The 24559-nt window shown below is 36.9% G+C and overlaps 1 protein-coding gene across 1 annotated transcript in view; it reads right to left on the bottom strand.

The window, feature by feature from the left end:
* Window positions 1–20673, bottom strand: part of HFM1 (helicase for meiosis 1) — a gene marked incomplete at both ends in the record, with an annotated part of 128499 nt that extends 107826 nt beyond the window's left edge. Inside the window, 5 exons of the mRNA XM_082833123.1 lie at window positions 3470–3517; window positions 3772–4037; window positions 10937–11240; window positions 12759–12871; window positions 20603–20673. Of these exons, the coding sequence (XP_082689249.1) occupies window positions 3470–3517; window positions 3772–4037; window positions 10937–11240; window positions 12759–12871; window positions 20603–20673 (802 nt within the window). The remainder of the gene's footprint in view (window positions 1–3469; window positions 3518–3771; window positions 4038–10936; window positions 11241–12758; window positions 12872–20602) is intronic.
* Between the last annotated feature and the right edge of the window lie 3886 nt (window positions 20674–24559).

Genomic DNA, 24559 nt, shown 5'->3' with positions numbered 1-24559 from the left:
AAACTGATGGATTGTGATAAGTGATCCTGATAAAAGTTAAATCAGAGCATATTACTTCTCTGCTCAAATTCCCCCATTTCTCTCAAAGTATATGGCCACAAGGCCCTACATAATCTTGCCTCCCCACTCCACCTTTGTGTTTCTGACCTCATGTCCTACTACTCTTGCTTCTGACTCATTTCCTCTGGCTTTATTGGACTCTTTTATGTTTTTCAAAAACATCAGCCATGTTTTTGCTGTAAAGCCTTCCCTCTGCCTAGATTGTTCTTCCCTCCATATTTCCTTGGCTCTTTCACTTCCTTCATGTGCTTACATCTCAACTTCTAAAGAAGACATACCCTAATTACTCTATTTAATTCTAATCCTGAGCCCCCATTCCAGAATTCCCAATGTAATCTCCTTTACTCTGCCCCATTTTTTTCTTTTTTCATATTACTCATCACCTTCTAAAATACTATATGACTTATTTATATACTATTACAATTGTTCTGATCTATCCTCTTCTCCACCCCCATCCCAAGAATGTTAACTTCTCAAGGGCAAGAATTCACTGCCTGTTTTACTAACTGACATATCCCAAATGCCTGGTACACATTAAGAACTCAATTAATACAGGCCTGCATTTATTAAATCAAGCAGATAATTTATAAACCTTCATTTTACTTTCAATTGTGCACTGTGTCAGAATACTCATTCCAAAACAAAAATGTAATACTGAGTTTGTCAATCCATCAGTTTTTGAACGAATCTCATTTTTCCTTCAAAATCTATCTCTTCCTTTAAAATATTTATTTGTAACAAGCCCACAAGTGGGTCATCATGCTGGTTTTTCTCTCATCAGGTAATTCCACATCAATTTACACTCACAAAAATGAATCTATGATTCAGAGTAGATGTAAAATCAGTTTCTAGCTCATGAGAAAACTCAGCTACTAAGTATAGCATTTATCATCACTATCAACACTTGATATCAAATTTTTCCTTTTTTTTTTTTTTTTTTTTTTTTTTGGCGGTACGCGGGCCTCTCACTGTTGTGGCCTCTCCCGTTGCGGAGCACAGGCTCCGGACGCGCAGGCTCAACAGCCATGGCTCACGGGCCCAGCCGCTCCGCGGCATGTGGGATCTTCCCGGACCGGGGCACGAACCCGTGTCCCCTGCATTAGCAGACGTACTTTCAACCACTGCACCACCAGGGAAGCCCCAAATTTTTCCTTTTGTCCGAAGAATTCTCAGCAGTCTCACTGCAATTACATGTTATAACGGGATGCGGGGCGGAAGGAGCGGGATGTCTGCAGAACTGAAAATGACAACAGTACTGTAGCAGGATCAATCTGACCAAATTTCTATTGTCCTGAGGATTCAAATATAGTAAACTATTGTAAAATAATCAGAAAATAAGTCCAAGTAATCCCCAGACTCTCAAATTATCGTAACTAGCATTCAATCTTCCACTTTAAATATACACTTGGAAACAATAAAGTGCAGCAAGTTCAACAAGTTTGACAGCAAATGAACTTTTTGGACAATAAATCAATGGACACAAGAGTAGGCAGTAGTCTAGCTAACAAAGAGACCTAAACAACAGAAGCACTTCAGCTATGCTAAGATAGCAAGAAAATCTTTATAAAACTCTTCAAAAATTAGTCACATTATGGCAAGTTCAGGTATGGGATAAGAATTTTCCATCATACAGATAATGAAACTACTTTTAACTGTTTACTGCTAACCTATTTCCTACATTCCCACACTGTTTAGATCACCAGAGAGAAGGAAGTGCAACAAGACTGAGACAACATGATGAAGAGGAGCACTAATGGCTGGCCATTTCTGACATTATTATATCATATATAATCCTTTTATTGTCCCCTCCTCCCATTCTAATTCAGTTCAGTTATATGCACTGGAGGCAATTTTTCACAAGTGGTCAACCAAACATTTTCTAACTATACTTCAGAATTCTCAGTCCCCAGAGTACCCAGGATTAGAATCACTCATCCCTAGATTTCTCTAGCTCAACGGCCCCATATCTGGAATTCACTGTTTTGCCAACTAGATCATAACTTTCGTGGATTCTAGAGCCTTCCCCAGCTTTGAGTCACTAATTCTGTAATCCTAAAGCATGGCTTAGGTAATGTAACTTGACCTGCTCAAAAATATTGCATGGTTTCTCTTCATGGCTTAGTAAATATATTAAAAATAAAAATAAAAGCTTCTTGGTATTCATGGCATTAAATGATCTAATCCTAAAATACCTATCCATCATTATTTCCTCCTACTCCTTTTTTTTTAAAAAAAATACAATTCCTTTTTACTGCATTTAAAAAAAAATTTATTTATTTTTTTGGCTGTGTTGGGTCTTCATTGCTGTGCATGGACTTTCTCTAGTTGCGGCAAGTGGGGGCTACTCTTCATTGTGGTGTGCAGGTTTCTCATAATGGTGGCTTCTCTTGTTGCAGAGCACAGGCTCTAGGCATGCAGGCTTCAGTAGTTGTGGGGCTCACAACTACTCAGCAGTTGTGGCTTATGGGCCCTAGAGTACAGGCTCAGCAGTTGTGGCACACGGGCTTAGTCGCTCCGCGGCATGTAGGATCTTCCCAGACCAGGGCTTGAACTCGTGTCCCCTGCATTGGCAGGCAGATTCTTAACCACTGCGCCAGCAGGGTAGTCCCCCTACTACTCCTTTAATCATGACTTTTTTCACCCAAACTGGAATACTTGTTCTTTCCAAACATATTCCATACTTTCTTACCCTTGCCCTTGCTCATGGCTACTCTTTTGCCAGAACAACTTCTCCTCTTTATACGGCTTTCAATGAATTTGGAGATAAGAAGATACATAAGGCTTGGTCCTTGCCTTCAAGGAGTTCATAGGTCATAGGGAAGTAGTTACAGAAACAGCTGATGAGTTATAATAAAATAGAATAAGTACACTGTTACAGACATATACAAAGTATCAAAGAAGCAAAGAGAATGTTACCTCCAGAACACACATATATACTCAAAATAATTACGTTGGAAATACCCAGACATGTAAATAGGTATAATCTACAAATTAGGTTATTTCAAAAATTACTAGATTTGTAAAAATGTCCCCAGTCCATAGAATATCCCATTCTCAGTCATTTCCCCTACCCATGTTTATACCAATACGCTGTTCTTACACAAAATATAGGAAATTATCTGTATCAATTTGTAAGTAAATATGCTCACAGTTCATTCAGTAATACAAATCTCATATCTGTACTTGTCACAGATTGGTAACAAACAGTTCACAACTGGTACCAATCCACAGATCACACTTTCAGTAGCACTATCACACATATTGGGACTCTTACATCACCCAAAAGATTCACTTTTCCCTCTTCTTCTTTGTCAACCAAAACAAACAAATAGAAACACAATGATACAAAATGTTCTAAAATTATGACTTCAAATATAATGCTGCTATAGTAAAATAATTTAAAGGATACGGATTTCTGTGACAGCCTTCAAGGAATTGAAACCATTTTCTGTTACCCCTAAAAAAAAAAATCCTACATACTTATGCATATTTTTAACCTTTTCCATAAAAGCTACTTCAATAAAATTTGTATAACTTTTCATTGAGAGCACAGTTAAAACAATATTAGATCACAGTTTAAAAAAACAATGCAATATAGTAAAGAAATTGTACATAGAGACAGCCTACTCAAATTTTTGTATCCTTACCTATGCTAAGAAAAACAGACTAGACTGTACTTTTAGAAAACCAACTGAAAAAGCAAGGAATTACCTTGAACTTCATGAGGCTGGGAGGCAACTGAAAAAGATGGTCCTTTGATTATGCCTTCTCTGATTTCAGAAGCAGAAAAAGTATCACTGGCTCTAAACATATTAATGTCTGAATATTGAGGTTTCTGCTTACTATTGCTATATTTCCATGATTTCCCTTTGCTCATTTCCATTTGGACAGTTTTCACTGAGCCAATATGAGAGTCCAAGTTTACTCTGTCATTGGAATAAGCACTTCCGTGTATACTGTCAGATATTTTAAATAATCTGCAAAACAAAACATATTTGCATTTATAATAGTTACTTAGAATGTGAAAAACTAGCATAAAATTGGTCCCTTTAAAAATACCTACAGATTTTGGTTTATTAGAACACAAAAGCTAATCATTCTCCTAAAGTATAATTTGCTGAATTTACCACTGAATTATTTCTTTTCCTAACACTCAGATAAATCCATCTGTGGTAGCCAGCCTCTGAGATAGTTCCAATGATCCTTGTTTCCTGGTGCTCACCCCCTTTATTAGTCACCTTCCTTGAATCAGGACTGGCCTATGAGACTAGCAGAGTACTGTGGAAGGACAAGCGTGTGACATCTAAGGCTAGGTCATAAAAGACTGTCACTTCCACATGGTCTCTTGGATCACTCACTCTAAGGGGAGCTAGCCACTATATCATGAGACCACTGAAGCAACCCTATAGAGAGGCCCATGTGGACAGGTACTGAGATTTCTTGTCAGTATCCAGCACCAACTTTCCAAACACTGTTCAATAATCATTTTAGTGTAAGAAACAGTTCTTTATAAAGTTCTAGAAAACAAAGAAAGGCCATTGTATGATTGTAATTTACTATATTCGATTGATTCAAAGACAATCCGTCAAAGTAATTTGTTCACAATAGCCCTAAGGGAAGAAGTGACCAATAGGGTTCCTAATACAACACTAGCACATTACAGAATAAGTAAAAGGGTGATGGCAGGTTATCAGTCTTACAGAATTCTGTAAGGAATGACACCCAAATAAGTACTGTACAAATACAGAATACTTTCTAAATTATTTTGACTATTAATCTTAATGACAGGTTTTTGTATGAGAAAGACCAATCTTTCAAAAAACTAGAGAGAGAAATGTATTTTAGAACAAACTGTAGAGTTGCATCCTCCAAGGCCAGCAGTTCTATTTTTGAAGACAGAAAATTCAAAAGAAGATGGTTAGTCTTAGATAATATAATAGAATCCCATTATGAAATGGTATTGAGGACAAGGAAAACACTTATGCCACAAGATGACTCCTTGCTACATGCTGGGATATCAGTTAAAAGGACAGACTTTGGAATCAGACAAACCTGAATATAAATCCAAAGCTCCTCCACTTTCTAGCTGCATGACTTTAGAGTTTGAAATAGGTTTTTCAAACCATAAAAATATTATCCACATACTAGTTATCTAAATTCTCTGAACCTCAGATTCTTCCTAGGTCCTCTGGAACTCCCACTCCACATTCTACATATCCTCAGCTTCTTTACTGAATTTTATATTTACTTCCTGGTCTTAACAAAAATATTTATTTTTCCTGGAAAACTCTTGCTCCTTAAAAAACTCTTAAGTGGAAAAAACTGCTAACTCTCCCACATCCAATGTATTGATGGTTGAGAGCCTTCTTCTCCACCCCAAATCTACATCATTACTTTTCCACTCTCTCACAAAAGTATCTGTGCTGTCTAGCTATACCACCTTGTAACCCTCCTCATGGCATGTATCATATATCAACCTCTGGTCACTTTAGAATCTTTTCCTCTCAATCCCAAACTCTGCCATCATCTGGGTTACTTCAACACTCATGTAGACAACCCATTCAAAATCCTACCCTCTCAGTTTCTTAGGCTTTTATCTTCAGTGGCTTTATCCCTCACATGATCTCAGTCACCTACTCTCTCACCTTAGACATTATCATTATCCAGAACTGCTCCTCTTTTCAAATCAACGATTCCAACATATCATTCTCTGAACACAACCTCCTATCCTTTTAGCTTGTTTGCTCAAGGTACCAATGAGGTCAAAGAACAAAATTACTATAATTAATATCCTTATTTTTTCCCAAACCATCTTCCCCTTCATTTTTCTCACGTACCTTTAATGAATTTAATACCACAACCTATCTTTTCAACCACTCTCTTACCAATATTCTAAACTCCTCTTCCCCTTTAGCCTTTTATCATACTATCTTGCAAATCTACAATTCTAGATGAATCTAACTATCTATTGTTTTTTATAATTGCAGCCGGGTGGTGGGGCACTACTGGAAAAAGTACAACTGTTAGGTAGATGAGTTATATTAAAATTCAAAGTCATCATTAGCAAGACTGAAGAAACAAAATCAATATACAAAAATCAACTGTATTTCTATACACTTTCAATGGACAATCTGAAATTCCATTTAAAATAACATCAAAAAGAATAAAGTACTTATGAGTAAATTTAGCAAAATAAGTATAAGACTTGTCCACAGAAAACCACAAAACATCTTTGAAAGAAATTAAAGAAAACCTAAATAAATGGAAAGATATCCCAGTTCATAGATTGGGATATTTAATGATATTAAGATACCAATAGTCATCAGGTTACCTACAGATTCAATACAATCCTTATCAAAATCCCAGCTGGCTTCTCTGCAGAAATTGACCAGCTTATCCTAAAATTCATATGAAAATGCAAATAAATCAGAATAGCAAAAAAATCTTGAAAAAAAGGAACAAAGTTGGAGGACTCACACTTCCTGATGTAAAACTTTACTATCAATACAAAGCTACAGCAATCAAGAAAATGTAGGATATGCCATTGTGAAAAATATCCTTATGCCAGGCATAAGGACAGACATACAGATCAATAGAATAGAATTGAGAGCATGGAAAAAAACCTTTGTGTGGTATAATAGAAAATATATGTTTGGTTTTTGTTCCCAGTTCCTGGCACAGAGCTCCTGAAACCTTTGGAATTCCCTGCTTGATAGAAGTGATAGAAGCATCTTTTGTTATTCATAATAAGCCCCTTTCAATCATACCTGAGTTTATGCTAATGAGGTGACTCTTGTCACCTAGACAGTTTCAGGATGGGGACCGATCACCAGAAAGAACTAAACTTGATTAGAGGGTTGAGATTTTCAGCTCCACTCCCAACATCCAAGGAGGGGAGAAAGGCTGGAGATTGAGTTCAATCACCAATAGCCAATGATTTAATCAATCACGCTTATGTAATGAAACCTCCACGAATAAAAAATTCCTAAATGACAGGGGGTTCGGAGAGCTTCTAGATTGGTAACACATCAAGGTGCTGAGAGAGTGACACACTCAGAGAGGGTATGGAAGCTCTGCACACTCTTCCTCTCCATACCTTGCCTTATGCATCTCCTCCATTTGGCTGTTCCTAAGTTGTATCCTTTATAATGAACTGGTAAACATAAGTAAAGCATTTTTCTAATTCTGTGAGTAATTCTAGCAAATTATTACACCCAATGTGGGGTAGTGGGAACTCCCAAATTTGTAGTCTGCAAGGCAGAAATGTCAGTAGCCTAGCACCTTATTTGTGGCTGGCATTTCAAGTAGGGCAAAGGACTGAACCCTTAACTCATGTGGTCTGATGCTAACTCCAGGAGTTAGTATGAAAACTGAATTGAACTGTTGGACACCCATTGGTGTTGATGAATCAGATAATTGGATGGTGTAAGAAAACCCCCAGACCTTCCATTTATGGTGATTGATTGTCAGTGAGGGTGCCATGACATTCCATGGGGAAAGAATAGTTTTTGTTTTTGTTTTTTAACAACTGGATATATATGTGCAAAAGAATGAAGTTGGACTCCTACCTTGCACCATATTGAAAAGTTAACTCACAATGGATCATAGATCTAAATTTAAGAGCTAAATTTATTAAACTCTTAGAAGAAAATGTGGGAGTAAGTCTTTGCAAACTTGGATTAGGCAATGGTTTCTTAGATAGGACACCAAAAGTCCAATCAACATAGGATACCAAAAGTCCAGTCAAAAATTAGAAAAATTGGACTTAACTTCATTAAAATTAAAAACTTTTGGGCTGCTAAGGATACGAACAAAAATGTGAAAAACAACACACAGAATGTGAGAAATTATTTGTAAATCATATAACTGATGAGGGATTTTTATCCAGAATAAAGAACACTTACAACTCAACAATAAAAAGACAACGCAATTAAAATACAGGCAAAGGATCTGAATAGACATTACTCCAAAGAAGATATAAAAATAACCAATAATCACATGAAAAGTTGCCCAACGTCTTTAGTCAGCAGGAATATGCAAATCAAAACCACAATGGTACACGTCACACCCACTAGTATGGCTATAATAAAAAAGACAGACAACAAGTGCTGGCAAGGACCTGGAGAAATCGGATTCCTCATATATTGCTAGTGGGACTGTTCAGTGGTATAGTTACTTTGTAAAACAATTTGGCAGTTTCTCAAAAAAGATAAATATCGAGTTACCATATGACCCAGCAATTCCACTTCTAAGTATAAATCCAAAAGAATTAAAATATATTTGACCCTTGAACAACATAGGTTTAAACTGCACCAGATCACTTATACTCGGAATTTTTTTCTTCAGTAAATACTACTATGGTACTACACGATCTGAGGTTGGCTGAATCCACTGATGCAGAACTGTGGATAGAAAGGGCCAACTATAAAGTTATACTTCATTTTTTGACTTCCCAGAAGGTCAACACACTCCTAACCTCTGTGTTGTTCAAGGGTCAAATGCATATATTCACACAAAAACGTATACGTGAGTGTTCATAGCAACATTATTCATAATAGCCAAAAAGTGGAAACAACTCAAATGTCCATCAATTGACAGATCATTAAACGAAATGTGATATACCCATTCAATGAAATATTATTTGGCCATAAAAAAAGAATAAAATACTGATACATGACATAACACGGATGAACCTTGAAAATGTTATGCTAAGTGAAAGAAGCCAGACACAAAAGGTCAGATATTGTATGACTCCACTTATATGAAACATCTAGAATAGGTAAAGCCACAGAAACAGAAAACGATTAGTGGTTGTCAGGGGCTAGATGGGGGAAGGAGGAATGGGGAGGGACTGTTAATGAGTATAGAGTTTCTTTTGGGGCAGCAAAAACATTTTAAAATTGGAGAGTAGTGACGTTTGCACAACTCCGTGACTACACTAAAAACCATGAACTGTACACTTGAAAATAATGAATTTTATGATACGTGAATTACATGTTAATAAAATTTATTTTAAAATTCATAGACATCAACCTCAACTGGGCCCTTTACAGTGTCCAAAAATCCTACCATTATTCTAATTAGTTGCCTTCCCATTCTCCGCAATTTCTTCCACTCTTCTCATACTTGCTCAATAACCCCACTTTTCCCCTCAAACTCCACAGATGACTTTGCCTCTTATGTCACAGAGAAAACAAAAACTGTCAACTAGATCTCTTCTGAATCCTTAACCCATACATCCAATTGTCTTTTGGACAATTTGTAAGTACCCAAAATCAACATGTCGAAATCTGTACTCACCAAGTTCCCCTATTCTTCCTTTACAGTTTTCTGTATCATGAAAGAACACTATCATCCTTCATCATTCTGGCTCAAGCCAGAAACCTAGAAGTCAGGTCTCGTATCCAAACGTCATTTAAGTCCTGTGGGAATTCTATCTCCTAAAAAACTTTGAACTTTTTCATTCCTGTTATCTCAGTCCTAGGTCAGGCTACCATCTTCTCTCACCTACACTAATAAAATAGCCTAAGTGACCCTTCACAATGTATTCTAGCTCTCTTCTAATTTATCATACTGGGGCCAAAATGGACATTAAATAAAAAAGAAAATCTAATTTTACTCCTCTGCTTAAAACCCAGGACCTTAGAACAACGGTTCTCAAACTTTAGTGTGCATAACAATCATCTAGAAAATTTGTTAAAAATTTGGATTCCTGGGTCCCATCCCCACCTTTATCCAGACTGTGATTCAATACGTCTAAGGTAGAAAGCAGGAATCCAAATTTTTTACAAGCACTCCAGGTAATTCTGATGCAGAGAGTTCATGGGCCACAGTTTAATAAGCACTGCCTAAATGTACAAAGTGTTTCATGACCTACAAGACTCTGAATGACTTGGCCCCTCCACACCTTATCTCTTAGCATTCTCTCTTACTTAAACTAAAGAAAAATTTCTAAGAATAAGCCAAGCTCTGCGTTACCTTAGTACTTTTGCACATACTATTCCTTCTGCCTGGCACACTCTCCTTCTTTATTTGCATTCAGCTTGATTCTATTCCTCCTTAATGTTAAGCTTAAATACCATTTCCTCAGGAAAGTCTTCCCTGATTGTGCAGAGCAGATTAGGACCTCATATTAACAACAGTTCTCAAATGGTGGTCAAGATTCAGAGAGTTCATATGATCAAAACAATTTCCATAACACTTTTTTCCATAATTTTAATTTACAATATGGTTAAATATCAATAGATATAACCCAAATAAGCAAAAGCTCTATGGGAATCCTCAGTAATTTTTAAGGGTAAAAGGGTCCTGTAAACAAAGTTTGAGAACCTCTGCTCTAACCATGTATCTCATCAAAATAATTGTGGTGCAAAAAGTATTCAATCAATTACTTTTATTTACTATCTGCCTTTCCCTCAATAAACTGTAAGTTCTCTGAAGGCAAGAACCTATGGCTAGAACCCACAGTTAACAGTGTCTAGTACATAGTAGACTCTGTTTGGTTTCTTCTTTGTTTGCTTTTTAATATTTATTTATTTATTTTGGTTGCACCAGCTCTCAATTGGGGCATGCAGGATCTTTAGTTACAGTGTGAGGGATCTTTTAGTTGTGGCGTGCGGACTTCTTAGTTGCAGCATGTGAACTCTTAGTTGTGGCATGTGTGCAGGATCTAGTTCCCCAACCAGGAATCGAACCCCAGCCCCCTGCATTGGGAGCACGGAGTCTTACCCACTGGACCACCAGGGAAGTCCCTGGTAGACTCTATTTGTTGTTGATATTTTTCTCATTCAGATTCTACCGTACTTCATACGTCTGGACATACACATAAATATTCAACTTTATCATTGAATGTTATTTATTTCATTTAATTAATTACCTCTTGCAGAAGGCTGACGTGCTCTCTCCTTTATCTTGTGCAAAATTAATTAACTTCGTATCATCCGGAACATTTTTCTCAAGTGCTATCTCAGTGCCAGTGTGATTTTTCCATTTCTGAGAAGAACCATATGTCAGCTTGCCAGCAACATGTAAGTCATTGTTACCTGCCCCTCCAAAATTTAGATCATCTTCTTCATTAGAAGGGAAGGCAAATTGGAATTTTTGTGTTTGTGAAATATAATTTGTGTCTTCATTAGTGATCCTCAAATTTGATGGTAACATTTTTGACCTCTTTCTCTGACCTACAAAAATGGAATATTTTAATTACTACATGTAATGATAGAAAAATAATGATAGAAAAATTTAATAAAAATTTTCAAAACAACTTACTAGGTAAATATGAATATAACAAGATAATCTGTAATACTATATGTGATTTTGAAAAACAGGTAGTTGTTACTATTATGGTATATTATAACACTACAGGATACTCAGAAATTAGTTAAGAATTAATGAAATTAAATTTGAAATTTATATTAAACCTACATTATAAAATAGGTTTAATTTATGACCCACAGAAATAACCATAATTATAATGTTTAAGTATTTATCTACTACAAATGATATAATTATATAAGTAATTATGAAGATTTTAAAAATTATATAAATAATTTATACACAAAAATACAGCGACCAATCATATAAAATGTTACTGAATAGATTCACTATTAAAATACATGACACAATGCTTTTAAATTTGTAATCTAGCTTCTAAAATCAAGATAAGGGAATGCTTTCATCAAGGTGACAGAATTTTAAAGGTGTCTTTACAGAGACTTTATAAGCATCTTTGAAAGGTTTGGAAGGAGTCTGGAGGCCTCATTAGGGCTTAAAATTTTTTTTTTTTTTTTTTTTTGCGGTACACGGGCCTCTCACTGTTGTGGCCTCTCCCATTGCGGAGCACAGGCTCCGGACGCACAGGCTCAGCGGCCATGGCTCACGGGCCTAGCCACTCCATGGTATGTGGGATCTTCCTGGACTGGGGCACGAACCCGTGTCCCCTGCATCGTCAGGCAGACTCTCAACCACTGCGCCACCAGAGAAGCCCATGGCTTAAATTTGCTTTATCATTTAGGTGTACATACTATACTACTACAAATACATATTATATATGGGTGTTCTAATATAACATATAAGAGAATTATCATATTTTATATATGTAAAAATTCTACATATTATTTGGTACATACAAGAGTATATAATATGTATTTTAATATATAAAATATACAAAAATTACGAAGCTTAATAATAAAATGTACATGCATGAACCTACCACTCAATTTAATAATCAGGTTTACCAACAATATCATGTTAGACCACAAATACTGTTTGAGTGTGCTGGTTTTCTAGCTTTGTAAAGATGGTAACAAACTATATATAATCTGCATCTTGTTTTTTTCACTCAATATATTTCATGAATCTGGTTCCCTAAATGAGAGGATCCTACCTTTAGTAAAGGGTAAGGCAAAAACTAAATAGCACTGACAATTTTAATGGTAAGAGGAAACAAATTCACAGAACAATATAACAGGTGTGTGTGATAGTATATTTTATGCATATAATATACATATGTGTGTATATGTAAGTATGGAGAGGGAAAATGTTTCAGATTTTAAGATTTGCTAAGCACTATTTTGAGTGGGTCTCTAACTTTCATTTTATTGCATTAAAATAAAAGAATTAATATTTCAATATTAGACTTTTTTACATTGACACGAGCTGAATGGGTTTGGCTTCCCAAAAAATATGGGACAATTTACCTAACAGTTTATGACTTTCCATTTCTTCCTCTAATGCTTGAGTCTCTGGAATTTCCGAAATTAATGGAGCAGGTGGCAGAAACCAATCCAAAGATTTTTCATTGTCTGGATGGCTATATAAAATATAAAAGTATGAATATATGTCAATAAAGATATAACATCAGAAACTATGTATTTATTGAGAAGCATACAGCAGAAGCAAGAAGAATTACAATCTTGCAGCCTGTGGAACAAAAACCACATTCACAGAAAGACAGACAAGATGAAAAGGCAGAGGGCTATGTACCAGATGAAGGAACAATATAAAACTCCAGAAAAACAACTAAATGGAGATAGGTAACCTTCCAGAAAAAGAATTCAGAATAATGATAGTGAAGATGATCCAGGACCTCAGAAAAACAATGGAGGCAAAGATCGAGAAGATACAAGAAATATTTAACAAAGACCTAGAAGAATTAAAGAACAAACAAACAGAGATGAACAATACAATAACTGAAATGAAAAATACACTAGAAGGAATCAATAGCAGAATAACTGAGGCAGAACAGATAAGTGACCTGGAAGACAGAATGGTGGAATTCACTGCTGCGGAACAGAATAAAGAAAAATGAATGAAAAGAAATGAAGACAGCCTAAGAGATCTCTGAGACAACATTAAACGCAACAACATTCGCATTATAGGGGTCCCAGAAGGAGAAGAGAGAGAGAACGGACCTGAGAAAATATCTGAAGTGATTAGAGTCAAAAACTTCCCTAACATGGAAAAGAAAATAGCCACCCAAGTCCATGAAACGCAGTGAGTCCCATACAGGAGAAACCCAAGGAGAAACATGCCAAGACACATAGTAATCAAATTGGCAAAAATTAAAGACAAAGAAAAATTATTGAAAGTAGCAAGGGAAAAACGACAAATAACATACAAGGGAACTCCCACAAGGTTAACAGCTGATTTCCCAGCAGAAACTCTACAAGCCAGAAGGGAGTGGCATGACATATTTAAAGTGATGAAAGGGAAGAACCTAAAACCAAGATTACTCTAACTGGCAAGGATCTCATTCAGATTCGATGGAGAAATCAAAAGCTTTACATACAAGCAAAAGCTAAGAGAATTCAACACCACCAAACCAGCTCTACAACAAATGATAAAGGAAATTCTCTAAGTGGGAAACATAAGAAAAGGACCTACGAAAACAAACCCAAAACAATTAAGAATATGGTAATAGGAACATACATATCGATAATTACCTTAAACGTGAATGGATTAAATGCTCCATCCAAAAAACACAGGCTCGCTGAATAGACACAAAAACAAGACCCATATATATGCTGTCTACAAGAGACCCACTTCAGACCTAGGGACACATACAGACTGAAAGTGAGAGGATGGAAAAAGATATTCCATGCAAATGGACATCAAAAGAAACCTGGAGTAGCAATACTCATATCAGATAAAATAGACTTTAAAATAAAGAATGTTACAAGAGACAAGGAAGGACACCTCGATACCAAAACCAGACAAAGATACTACAAAAAAAGAAAATTACAGACCAATATCACCGATGAATATAGATGCAAAAATCCTCAACAAAATCCAACAACATGTTAAAAGGATCACACAACACGATCAAGTGGGATTTATCCCAGGGACGCAAGGATTCTTCAATATACACAAATCAATCAATGTGATACACCATATTAACAAACTGAAGAAGAAAAACCATATGATCATCTCGATAGATACAGAAAAAGCTTTTCACAAAATTCAACACCCATTTATGATAAAAACTCTCCAGAAAATGGGAATAGAGGGAACCTACCTCAACATAATAAAGGCCATACATGACAAACCCATAGCAAACATCATTCTCAATGGTGAAAAACTGAAAGCATTTCCTCTAAGATCAGGAACACGACAAGGATGTCCACTCTCACCACTATTATTCAACATAGTTTTGGAAGTCCTAGCCATGGCAATAAGAGAAGAAAAAGAAATAAAAGGAATCCAAATTGGAAAAGAAGAAGTAAAGCTGTCACTGTTTGCAGATGACATGATACTATACATAGAGAATCCTAAAGATGTCACCAGAAAACTACTAGAGCTAGTCAATGAATTTGGTAAAGTTGCAGGATACAAAATTAATGCACAGAAACCTCTTGCATTCCTGTACACTAATGATGAAAAATTTGAAAGAGAAATTAAGGAAACATTCCCAATTACCATTGCAACAAAAAGAATAAACTACCTAGGAATAAACCTAACTAGGGAGATGAAAGACCTGTATGCAGAAAATTATAAGACACTGATGAAAGAAATTAAAGATGATACAAACAGATGGAGAGATATACCATGTTCTTGGATTGGAAGAATCAATATTGTGAAAATGACTATACTACCCAAAGCAATCTACAGATTCAATGCAATCACTATCAAATTACCAATGGCATTTTTACAGAACTAGAAGAAAAAATCTTAAACTTTGTATGGAGACACAAAAGACCCTGAATAGCCAAAGCAGTCTTGAGGGAAAAAAACGGAGCTGGAGGAATCAGACTCCCTGACTTCAGACTATACTACAAAGCTACAGTAATCAAGACTATATGGTACTGGCACAAAAACAGAAATATAGATCATTGGAAGAGGATAGAGAGCCCAGAGATAAACCCATATACTTATAGTCAACTAATCTGTGACAAAGTAGGCAAGGATATACAATGGAGAAAAGATGGTCTCTTCAATAAGTGGTGCTGGGAAAACTGGACAGGTACATGTAAAAGAATGAAATTAGTACACTCCCTAACACCATTCACAAAAATAAACTCAAAATGGATTAGAGACCTAAATGTAAGACCAGACACTATAAAACTCTTAGAGGAAAACACAGGAAGAACACTGACATAAATCACAGCAAGATCTTTTTTGATCCACCTCCTAGAGTAATGGAAATAAAAACAAAAATAAACAAATGGGACCTAATGAAACTTAAATGCTTTTGCACAGAAAAGGAAACCATAAACAAGATGAAAAGACAACCCTCAGAATGGGAGAAAATATTTGCAAACGAATCAACGGACAAAGGATTAATCTCCAAAATATATAAACAGCTCCTGCAGCTCAATATTAAGAAAACAAACAACCCAATCCAAAAATGGGCAGAAGACCTAAATAGACATATCTCCAAAGAAGACATATAGATGGCCAAGAAACACATAAAAAGCTGCTCAACATCACTAATTATTAGAGAAATACAAATCAAAACTACAATGAGGTATTACCTCACAGCAGTTAGAATGGGCTTCATCAGAAAATCTACAAACAACAAATGCTGGAGAGGGTGTGGAGAAAAGGGAACCCTCTTGCACTGTTGGCGGGAATGTAAATTGATACAGCCACTATGGAGAACAGTATGGAGGTTTCTTAAAAAACTAAAAATAAAATTACCATATGACCCAGCAATCCCACTACTGGGCATATACCCAGAGAAAACCATAATTCAAAAAAACACATGCACCCCAATGTTCATTGCAGCACTATTTACAATAGCCAGGTCATGGAAGCAATCTAAATGCCCATCAACAGATGAATGGATAAAGAAGATGTGGTCCATATATACAATGGACTATTACTCAGCCATAAAAAGGAATGAAACTGGGTCATTTGTAGAGACGTGGATGAATCTAGAGACTGTCATACAGAGTGAAGTAAGTCAGAAAGAGAAAAACAAATATCGTATATTAACGCATATATATGGAACCTAGAAAAATGGTACAGATGAACCGGTTTGCAGGGCAGAAATTGAGACACAGATGTAGAGAACAAACGTATGGACACCAAGGCGGGAAAGCGGCGGGGGGATGGGGGTGGTGGTGTGATGAACTGGGAGATTGGGATTGACATGTATACACTGATGTGTATAAAATGGATGACTAATAAGAACCTGCTATATAAAAAAGTAAATAAAATTCAAAAAAAAAGATTTACACAGCCTATGAACAAATAAATGTAATCATGGGCTACCTTAAATGTTTTGTAATACCTCTCCATATGTGTTTTTTAAAATGTGAATTTTCAGAGCCATAAAAAATAAAATAATTTTATTTAAGAAAAACAAAGAAACTATGTATTTATTAATGAAACATTACTCAATTATAGACTCTTAAACTTAATATACTACCTTTCTGTGGTGACTTTGACTTATCCCTAGATAGCAGCATTCTTTTTTCCTTGTGTGTCATGTGATTAATGACAATGCTATGTGAGATATTCTACCTAAATAATGGCTATAACTCCATTTTCTTTTCTCCAATTCAAATGCTTGTGACAGGAATCTTAAATCTGCTCCAATATAAAAAGGAAGTAGTAAATCATTCTGAAACTTTAGCATCTTAACGAATACAAGTAACAAATTACTGATGATACACCTGACATCTCATCATGGGTCACAAGTGTGTAAATGACACCAGTATTGGTATTCTCGAGTACTCCTAAAACATTATTACGAATTAATGTCTTAATCCAAATATTCTTGGTCCAGAACCATCTATAACCATGGAAAATCCAAGAAAACAGTTGAAACTGACAATCACTTTGTAAACCTACAGTAATTGATGAGATTTTTGTCACCCTGTTTGCATTGTTAACTACCGTTCCTTATCTTTCAGCTGCAATCCTATTAATATATAATGTTTTAATGTTTCCTTTCCAACCAAAGTTGGCTTGTCCTTCATTAGAAGAAAAAGATAAGCATTAGGTAACAAAATAAAGTTGAGAAGAATACCACATAAACTGTCTAAGCCAAGTCCCAAGGATTTTATGATTTTTTCTTCTCTCTTTATTTAGAATTTTAAACTCCCAGAAGTGAGAGGCCCAGTCTTTCAATTTTCTGCCTCTCACAGCACCTCAAACATAGCTACTACAGCTCTATTTTCTAAATCAAAAATCTGCAACACATCACCTGACAATGTCTGACAGATTGTCTGACAATACACCAAAGCAACTGAAATTTAGGACTATGTCACAGAGTCCCCAAGATCACCACCAGGGTCAATGATTCCCTAGGACGACTTACAGGACTCAGCATATAGTCCTACTCATGACTGTGGGGTGAAGTCCAGGGGAAACCAGGCACAAGCTTCCAAAGGTCCTCTCCCACTAGAGTAACACAAGATGTGCTGAATTCCCCCCAAAACAAGTTGTGACAACACACGTGAAATGTCGCCAACAAGGGAAGTCATTAGAGACTTAATGCCCAGGGTTTTTATTGAGGGCTACTCATGTAGGCATCCCTCTCTGGCACATACCTAAATTCCAGATTCCCAGAAGAGCAGATGTTCATTATAAACCACTTTCTTTTTTTTTTTTTTTTTTTTTTGGTGCAGTACCCGGGCCTCTCACTGTTGTGGCCTCTCCCGTTGCGGAGCACAGGCTCCAGATACGCAGGCTCAGCGGCCATGGCTCACGGGCCTAGCCGCTCCGCGGCATGTGGGACCTTCCCAGACCAGGGCACGAACCCATGTCCCCTGCATCGGCAGACAGATTCTCAACCACCGCGCCACCAGGGAAGCCCTAAATCACATTATTTTTATAAACAGTTTTTACACAGTGAGCCAATTTATAAGTTAACGGTAGGAAGCTTCCTAAAATCCAAGTTCTCAGACTCCAGACAGAGGCCAACCTTACAAGTAGGCCTTTTCAAAGATAGTGGTTTGGGCCTGGTATATTAACTCTTTTCTGCACAGAGACTATTCCTGAAAATCCAAGAAAGACGTTAACAAGATACAAAAAGCACACATCTAGCTCTCTATTCAGCCTCCCCATAAAATCAAATCTTCCTTGATATCCGTATTTTCCAGAGGTGTCATCATTCTCCCCATCACCCAGAATCCAAACCATAGTACAGTCTTTTACCCACTATATCCATGTCTCTTACTGCATCTTCCTTATAAAGCTTCTTGAATACATCGCTTCCTTGTATTTCCATTAGCACTATCCTAATCAAGGCTCTAAGCAACTTATGTCTGATTGAGAACAACAGTATTTTAATTGACCTCACTGCCTCTGGGCTTTCTCTCTATATTTCGTGTACTCCTATCACATTAATTTGGAATTGTTTTCATGTTATTCCATTCAAAATCCTTCAGTGGCTTCTAAATAACACAAAACTACCTAGAGGCCTTAGGTCATGTTACAGTTTCAATTCTCCTACATGTCCCTTATAGTACAGACCAAAGTGAACTACTTGTATACCAAACAGATAACACATTCTGTCCGTCCTTATCTTTCTTCAAAACTATTTTCTTTATTTGGCTTGCCCCTATACCCGACACTACCCCTATATCCAACTATAGAAGTTCAACTGTTTTTTTTTAATTCATTAATCAATTCAGCAATTATTTACTGAGTACTATGTGCCAGGCATTGTTTTAGGCAGCAGAGCATATGCTCATTAAAAATCCATTTCTGGGCTTCCCTGGTGGCGCAGCGGTTGAGAGTCCGCCTGCTGATGCAGGGGACACGGGTTCGTGCCCCGGTCCAGGAAGATCCCACATGCCGCGGAGCGGCTGGGCCCGTGAGCCATGGCCGCTGAGCCTGCGCGTCCGGAGCCTGTGCTCCGCAACGGGAGAGGCCACAGCAGTGAGAGGCCCGCGTACCGCAAAAAAAAAAAAAAAAAAAAAATCCATTTCTAATCTTACACACACAAAATCAGGGAACTAGATCCCACATGTATGCCACAACTAAGAGTCCGTATACCACAGCAAATGAGCCCACGTGCTGCAACTAAGGAGCCTGCCTGCTGCAACTAAGACCCGGTGCAACCAAATAAATAAATAAATAAATATTTTTTTAAAAAAAAGAATTATCCAGTCCTTCAAAGCCTGAAGTCTCCCCCAACTACCATAAAGCCTGACCTAAACAGTCTGGCCCAAGTCTCTCTCCAAATCTGAAATTTCTTTGCGTGAATATATGCTTATAATTTGCTTTGCACTTTTTTTTTGTATTGTTAGAAGAGCGACCATATGTTCCAAATTTGCCCAGGTCAGTCTTGATTAACACCTGTTGCTTCATTTGAATGCACTCTTTCACTCTCAAAAGTGTCCCAGTCTGAATTACATGGTCACATTATTTATGAATGACCTTTCTATATGTGTATTTAACCTCAAATAGGCTTTAAGTTTTTTAAAGTAAAAGTCTGTTTCATTCTTTTTATATCCCTTTCAGCATTCAGTCAATATTTGAATTAATATTTGAATGAATGGAAGAATAAATGAAGCAGTAAATAATTTACTCAATGCTTCATTAAAAAGGGTAGTACGATAGAACAAATACATAGAAAACTTAGAATTAAAGTGATTCACATGTGAAAATCCATAAAAGCCAGTATTTAACAGACTCCCTATTCCCCATTCATATTTCCTTTGGTACCACATCTTTATTTCCACCCCTACTTCCTGCCTGCACTGAATCTGCCTATCACACTTGGCCTTTGGCACACTGCCCTTTCTGTTTCCAAAAGGTGCCATCATCACTCCTTGTCCTGAGCTACTCTTTGACCATTACTTTCAGTCTTTACTTTAGCCAAAAATAATTTGAACAAACCAGAAATGCAAATGAATGAAAGCCAAACAGACAAGAATCTACTCTGTTTTTAAAATTGTAACATGTAACATGTTAAACTTCAGTTACTCCTTTATATCTGAATTCCATGTTTACCAAGCATATACCTGAAATGCCATTCTGTTGTTCTCTCGTTTTTTATTTATAAATTTACCAGAGAGAAAACTAAAATGCCTTAAAAATCAAAAACCCTTAAGCAATATACTATTATCATTCTTTAAAGCAGACTTACTTTTCAGCTTCATCTGTTTTTTCAAAAAACAAGTTATCCAAGGAAAACAAGGAGTCATTTGATTTCAGCATTGTTAAAAACTGGACTTTGTCACAAATCTAAAAAATACCCAAAAAATAAGTAGTTTATATTCTATTTACAAAGATGTAGAAACAAAATTTCTGGATCCATAAACTATAATCATTAATTTCCCAAAATAACCACAGATAGCCTTTCAGCAACATCTTTTGTAACTTCCTCCAAAGTGCTAAAATATTCAAATACATTATTCTCTGTTCTCCACTCATTCATACATATTCACATATGTACCCCTCTCTTCATTCTGCACCAATGCTTAAGAGTGTTTTCTTCCATTCTCCACCTGACAAATTCCTACCCATTCTTAATGGCACAGGTCAAACGCCATTTCTTCTTCAAAGTTTTCTCTGAATTACCCAAAAGCAGAATTAATGGCTCCTTTCGGGCTCCTAAAATATTTTGTTCATACCATTATTTTTGAGTTAGGATAGTGCATTTTATTGTGAATGTGTGTGTTTCTAACAATGTACTGTGTACATATGCAGGGATTTCCTTCAAAATCAAGGGATAGAGTAGATTTGCTTCAAAATAAAGAGAGAAATGTTGAGGGTTATTGATGAAACAAGATTGGCAATGAGTTGATAACTGCTAAAGCTACGTAATAGGTACGTGGAGTTCCTCAATGTTTATTTTTATATATGTTTGAATTTATCAAAATAAACAAATTTACTAGTTTAACATGTATACGTATGTTTACATTATATTACCTAACATATATATAAATGTTTACATTCCTTTTTAAAAAGATAATTTTTACATCCAAAGATGTTATCTAAATGTAAAGGATAAAAACATTCAGCACTGGCTACCTGGGAATATAGCAAAAATCTAGGGCTGAGCAAAGCCTCAAATTTAACAGGAGAGAGTAGAATTATTTCTACAGATACATACTTGTAATTCTTCCCCCTACACATCAACACTACAACTCAACTTTTTTCTAATTGATGAAACATGATATAAGATTCTATATGACAAAACATGAAATCAGACGCACATACCAAAAAATATAAAATCACATTTCTATTTATTCTGTGATAGTTAATACATTGCAAAGCTTTCCTTAGGATGGAAACTAAAATCTGACACTATATGAGCGCCATCTCGTGGAGAAATCCATATTACCAAGTCAGAGCAGTGTGTGTGTATGTATGTTTGTATGTATGTATGTACCTATTGATTGATTGATTGATTGCTGCACCAGGGAAGTCCAGTCCCTTCAATTTTGAGTCCTCCCTGATGTGATAGTGAAACACGCATGGAAGTACGTGGGGGAAAGAGGAACGCTTCCGCATGCACCCCTTGACAAAATGCTACTAACAAGAGGGCTAAATTTGATTACATTAAGGACTGTTCTTACTTTATCAGAATACTGTGGGGTTTTTCATTGGTTTAGTTATTGGTCTTTTCCCCTTTCTACCTGTTTAGCTTAGTTGTCCTCTTCATTTTTCTCAATTTATTAATCATTTAGTCACCAACAAAAAGAAACAGTAAAGTTGAAACAAATTAGCATGGTTCTACAAATGTCTAAAACAATTTAATTATGTGGACAATAGAAGCCTAGGATAACAGAGTGGGAGGCAGAAGGGAGTCACTCAGAAATTGCTAACTGGAGTCTTTAACAACTTATTTAAGTAAAGAATTTCAGAAGCTGAAAACAATTACCCAATAAAGTATAAATTAAAATGCCAATCATGTTTCTATATTATACAAAAAGTAACAAAATATTCCCTTTCTAGTCTTAGGAAAATTATATAATTTTAAACAACAAAAAGAGTTTTCCAAATTAAAACATTCCAGACCACTTTTATATGGTACCTCAGAATTTAAGTAGAAACTCTTAAGGCTGACACGCACATGTTTGAACTCTTTATTCTAAAAGAAGCTGCAAACAAAACAATAAAACTGCAAATTAAAAATATTTGTTTCCGAAAAAAATATTTCATAAATTAATCTAAAAACCTCCTATATAAACAGCAAATATTTTCAAGAGAACTTTTGATTTGACTCCTAGTTCTGGCATAAAAGAGAATATAACTTGTTTGGGTCCAGAATAAAAACATTATGTATATATTTTAGTTGTGATGCAGTCCTACGAAAGAAAACCTCCTTTATCTAAAATACTCCATCCTTATACTTTGCATTATTTTTCTTTATAGCACTAATTTATAACTGTTCAGTTGTTTATCTTTCTCCCTGTAGAGGAAGCAGGGACTTTTTACTCATTAATGTATTCCTATAACCCAGAACAGTGCCTGATACATAGCAGATGGTCCATAACAATTCACTGTGGAATAAATACATTAGCAATGTTCAGTTTATAAAAATAATTTTAAATAAAAATAATTTTCCGTCAATTCTGAGGCTTAAAATTTTATCCCCCAATCTTTAATATTCAGTTTAAAAATGTGATCTGTTTTTCTAATTCAGGATTCACGTAATCAAATCATGAAGGTTCTAAAAGACCGTGGGATTCGGCACTTGAATTATGTAAATAAATATATTTTTCTAAACATAGGTCCTACAAGAGACGTTACCATATTTCAATATGAGTTTGTTATTGTAGGAGATGATAGATTTTGGATTAATTAATTTTAAGTTTTAGGTTTAGAGTCAGATTTTCTAAGTTTCCACATTAGATTATTCTTTACAAAGTTCTAGTTTCAGCATGTGGTATAAAATTATGTTTTCTTTTTTTAAGTGCTTGCTTCTGCTCTAACTAATCACTTAAAATATTTAAACTGTTTCTGTAACTACATAATTTGCTGATTGTTGAAATGACCTGCACCTTACCTAATTATTTTAGTGACAATTTAGCATCTTCTTACCTTCTATAATCCTTACTGTATAAGATGTTCAGATCTATTAGTTATCTCTTACAATTTTTATTCTCAGAAATACACTTATTTCAAAAGTGCAGAAACCCAGATACGAAATATTGATTTGCCAGAAACCGTTAATCAGTGAAGACTCATACCAACAATTCACTGGAAAAACCAACCATCACAAATGACTGCAGGGAATTTGACTAAGTAAGAGAATGAACGTGGGAACAAATTAATACCCCGAGTCTCGGCCGAGAGGTCCTTACAGTCGGAGCGCCTGATCTCCAGGGGAACCCGGGGCCGGGAAGTTCCAGCAGGAACCGAATCTGGGTCTGAAGAATAAATACCCCCGTGACGTTCCCTAAATCCGAGAAAGCCCACCCCAGACTCGTGGGCGCAGAGCGGAAGACTTCCGGCCGGGTGAGTGGCCGAGACCCGAGCGCGGGCGCCGGCACCGGGCCCGCGGGGCTGCAGGTCGCGTCGCTGTGGGCACGCGGCTACACGCGCGCTGGCCACCAGCTCCAGCCCCGGGAAGGAAACACACTTGGAAGTAAACACGTGGGGCTCCAGGAGCTATCAAAGCAACACAAAAGTGCGCCAGCCGGCCCCTCAAGAGGCGGAGCCGCCTCAGGCCTCGCCCGCCCCTTCTGACGCGAAGGCGACTGAGGAGCCGCGCGGACTGCGGTCGCGGTCGGGGTCGCGCCGGCGGTCCTATACCTCGCCGCGCCCGTCCGCTGCCGCCCGACACTCGGCTGGAAAGCTCAACCACTTCCCCACGGACACCCTGACCCCTCTCCCCGCGGGGTCTCCGTTCTCCCGTCCCTTCCTCCCTGTGAGACGCAACAGGCCCCAGTCCCCACCTTCCCCAGCTGCCGTCCCAGCTGCCCGCTCTCCCCTCCCCGCCGGCCTTCAGAGCCGAGCGCCTATTCACCGGTCCCCGGAGGACCCCCCAGCCTGGCTAAGCCGAGCTCCAAGCAATGGATCGCCAGGGCCCCCAATCTTCCCTCCTCTCCTTTTCCCCAGAAGTCTATAATTCCTTTTTAATATATGCCTCTCA

Source organism: Leucopleurus acutus (genome assembly GCF_964270905.1).
Source record: "Leucopleurus acutus genome assembly, chromosome: 2".
NCBI lineage: Eukaryota > Metazoa > Chordata > Mammalia > Artiodactyla > Delphinidae > Leucopleurus > Leucopleurus acutus.
Note: the sequence above shows the minus strand (reverse complement) of the source record. Positions and strands in the feature narration are given on the sequence as shown.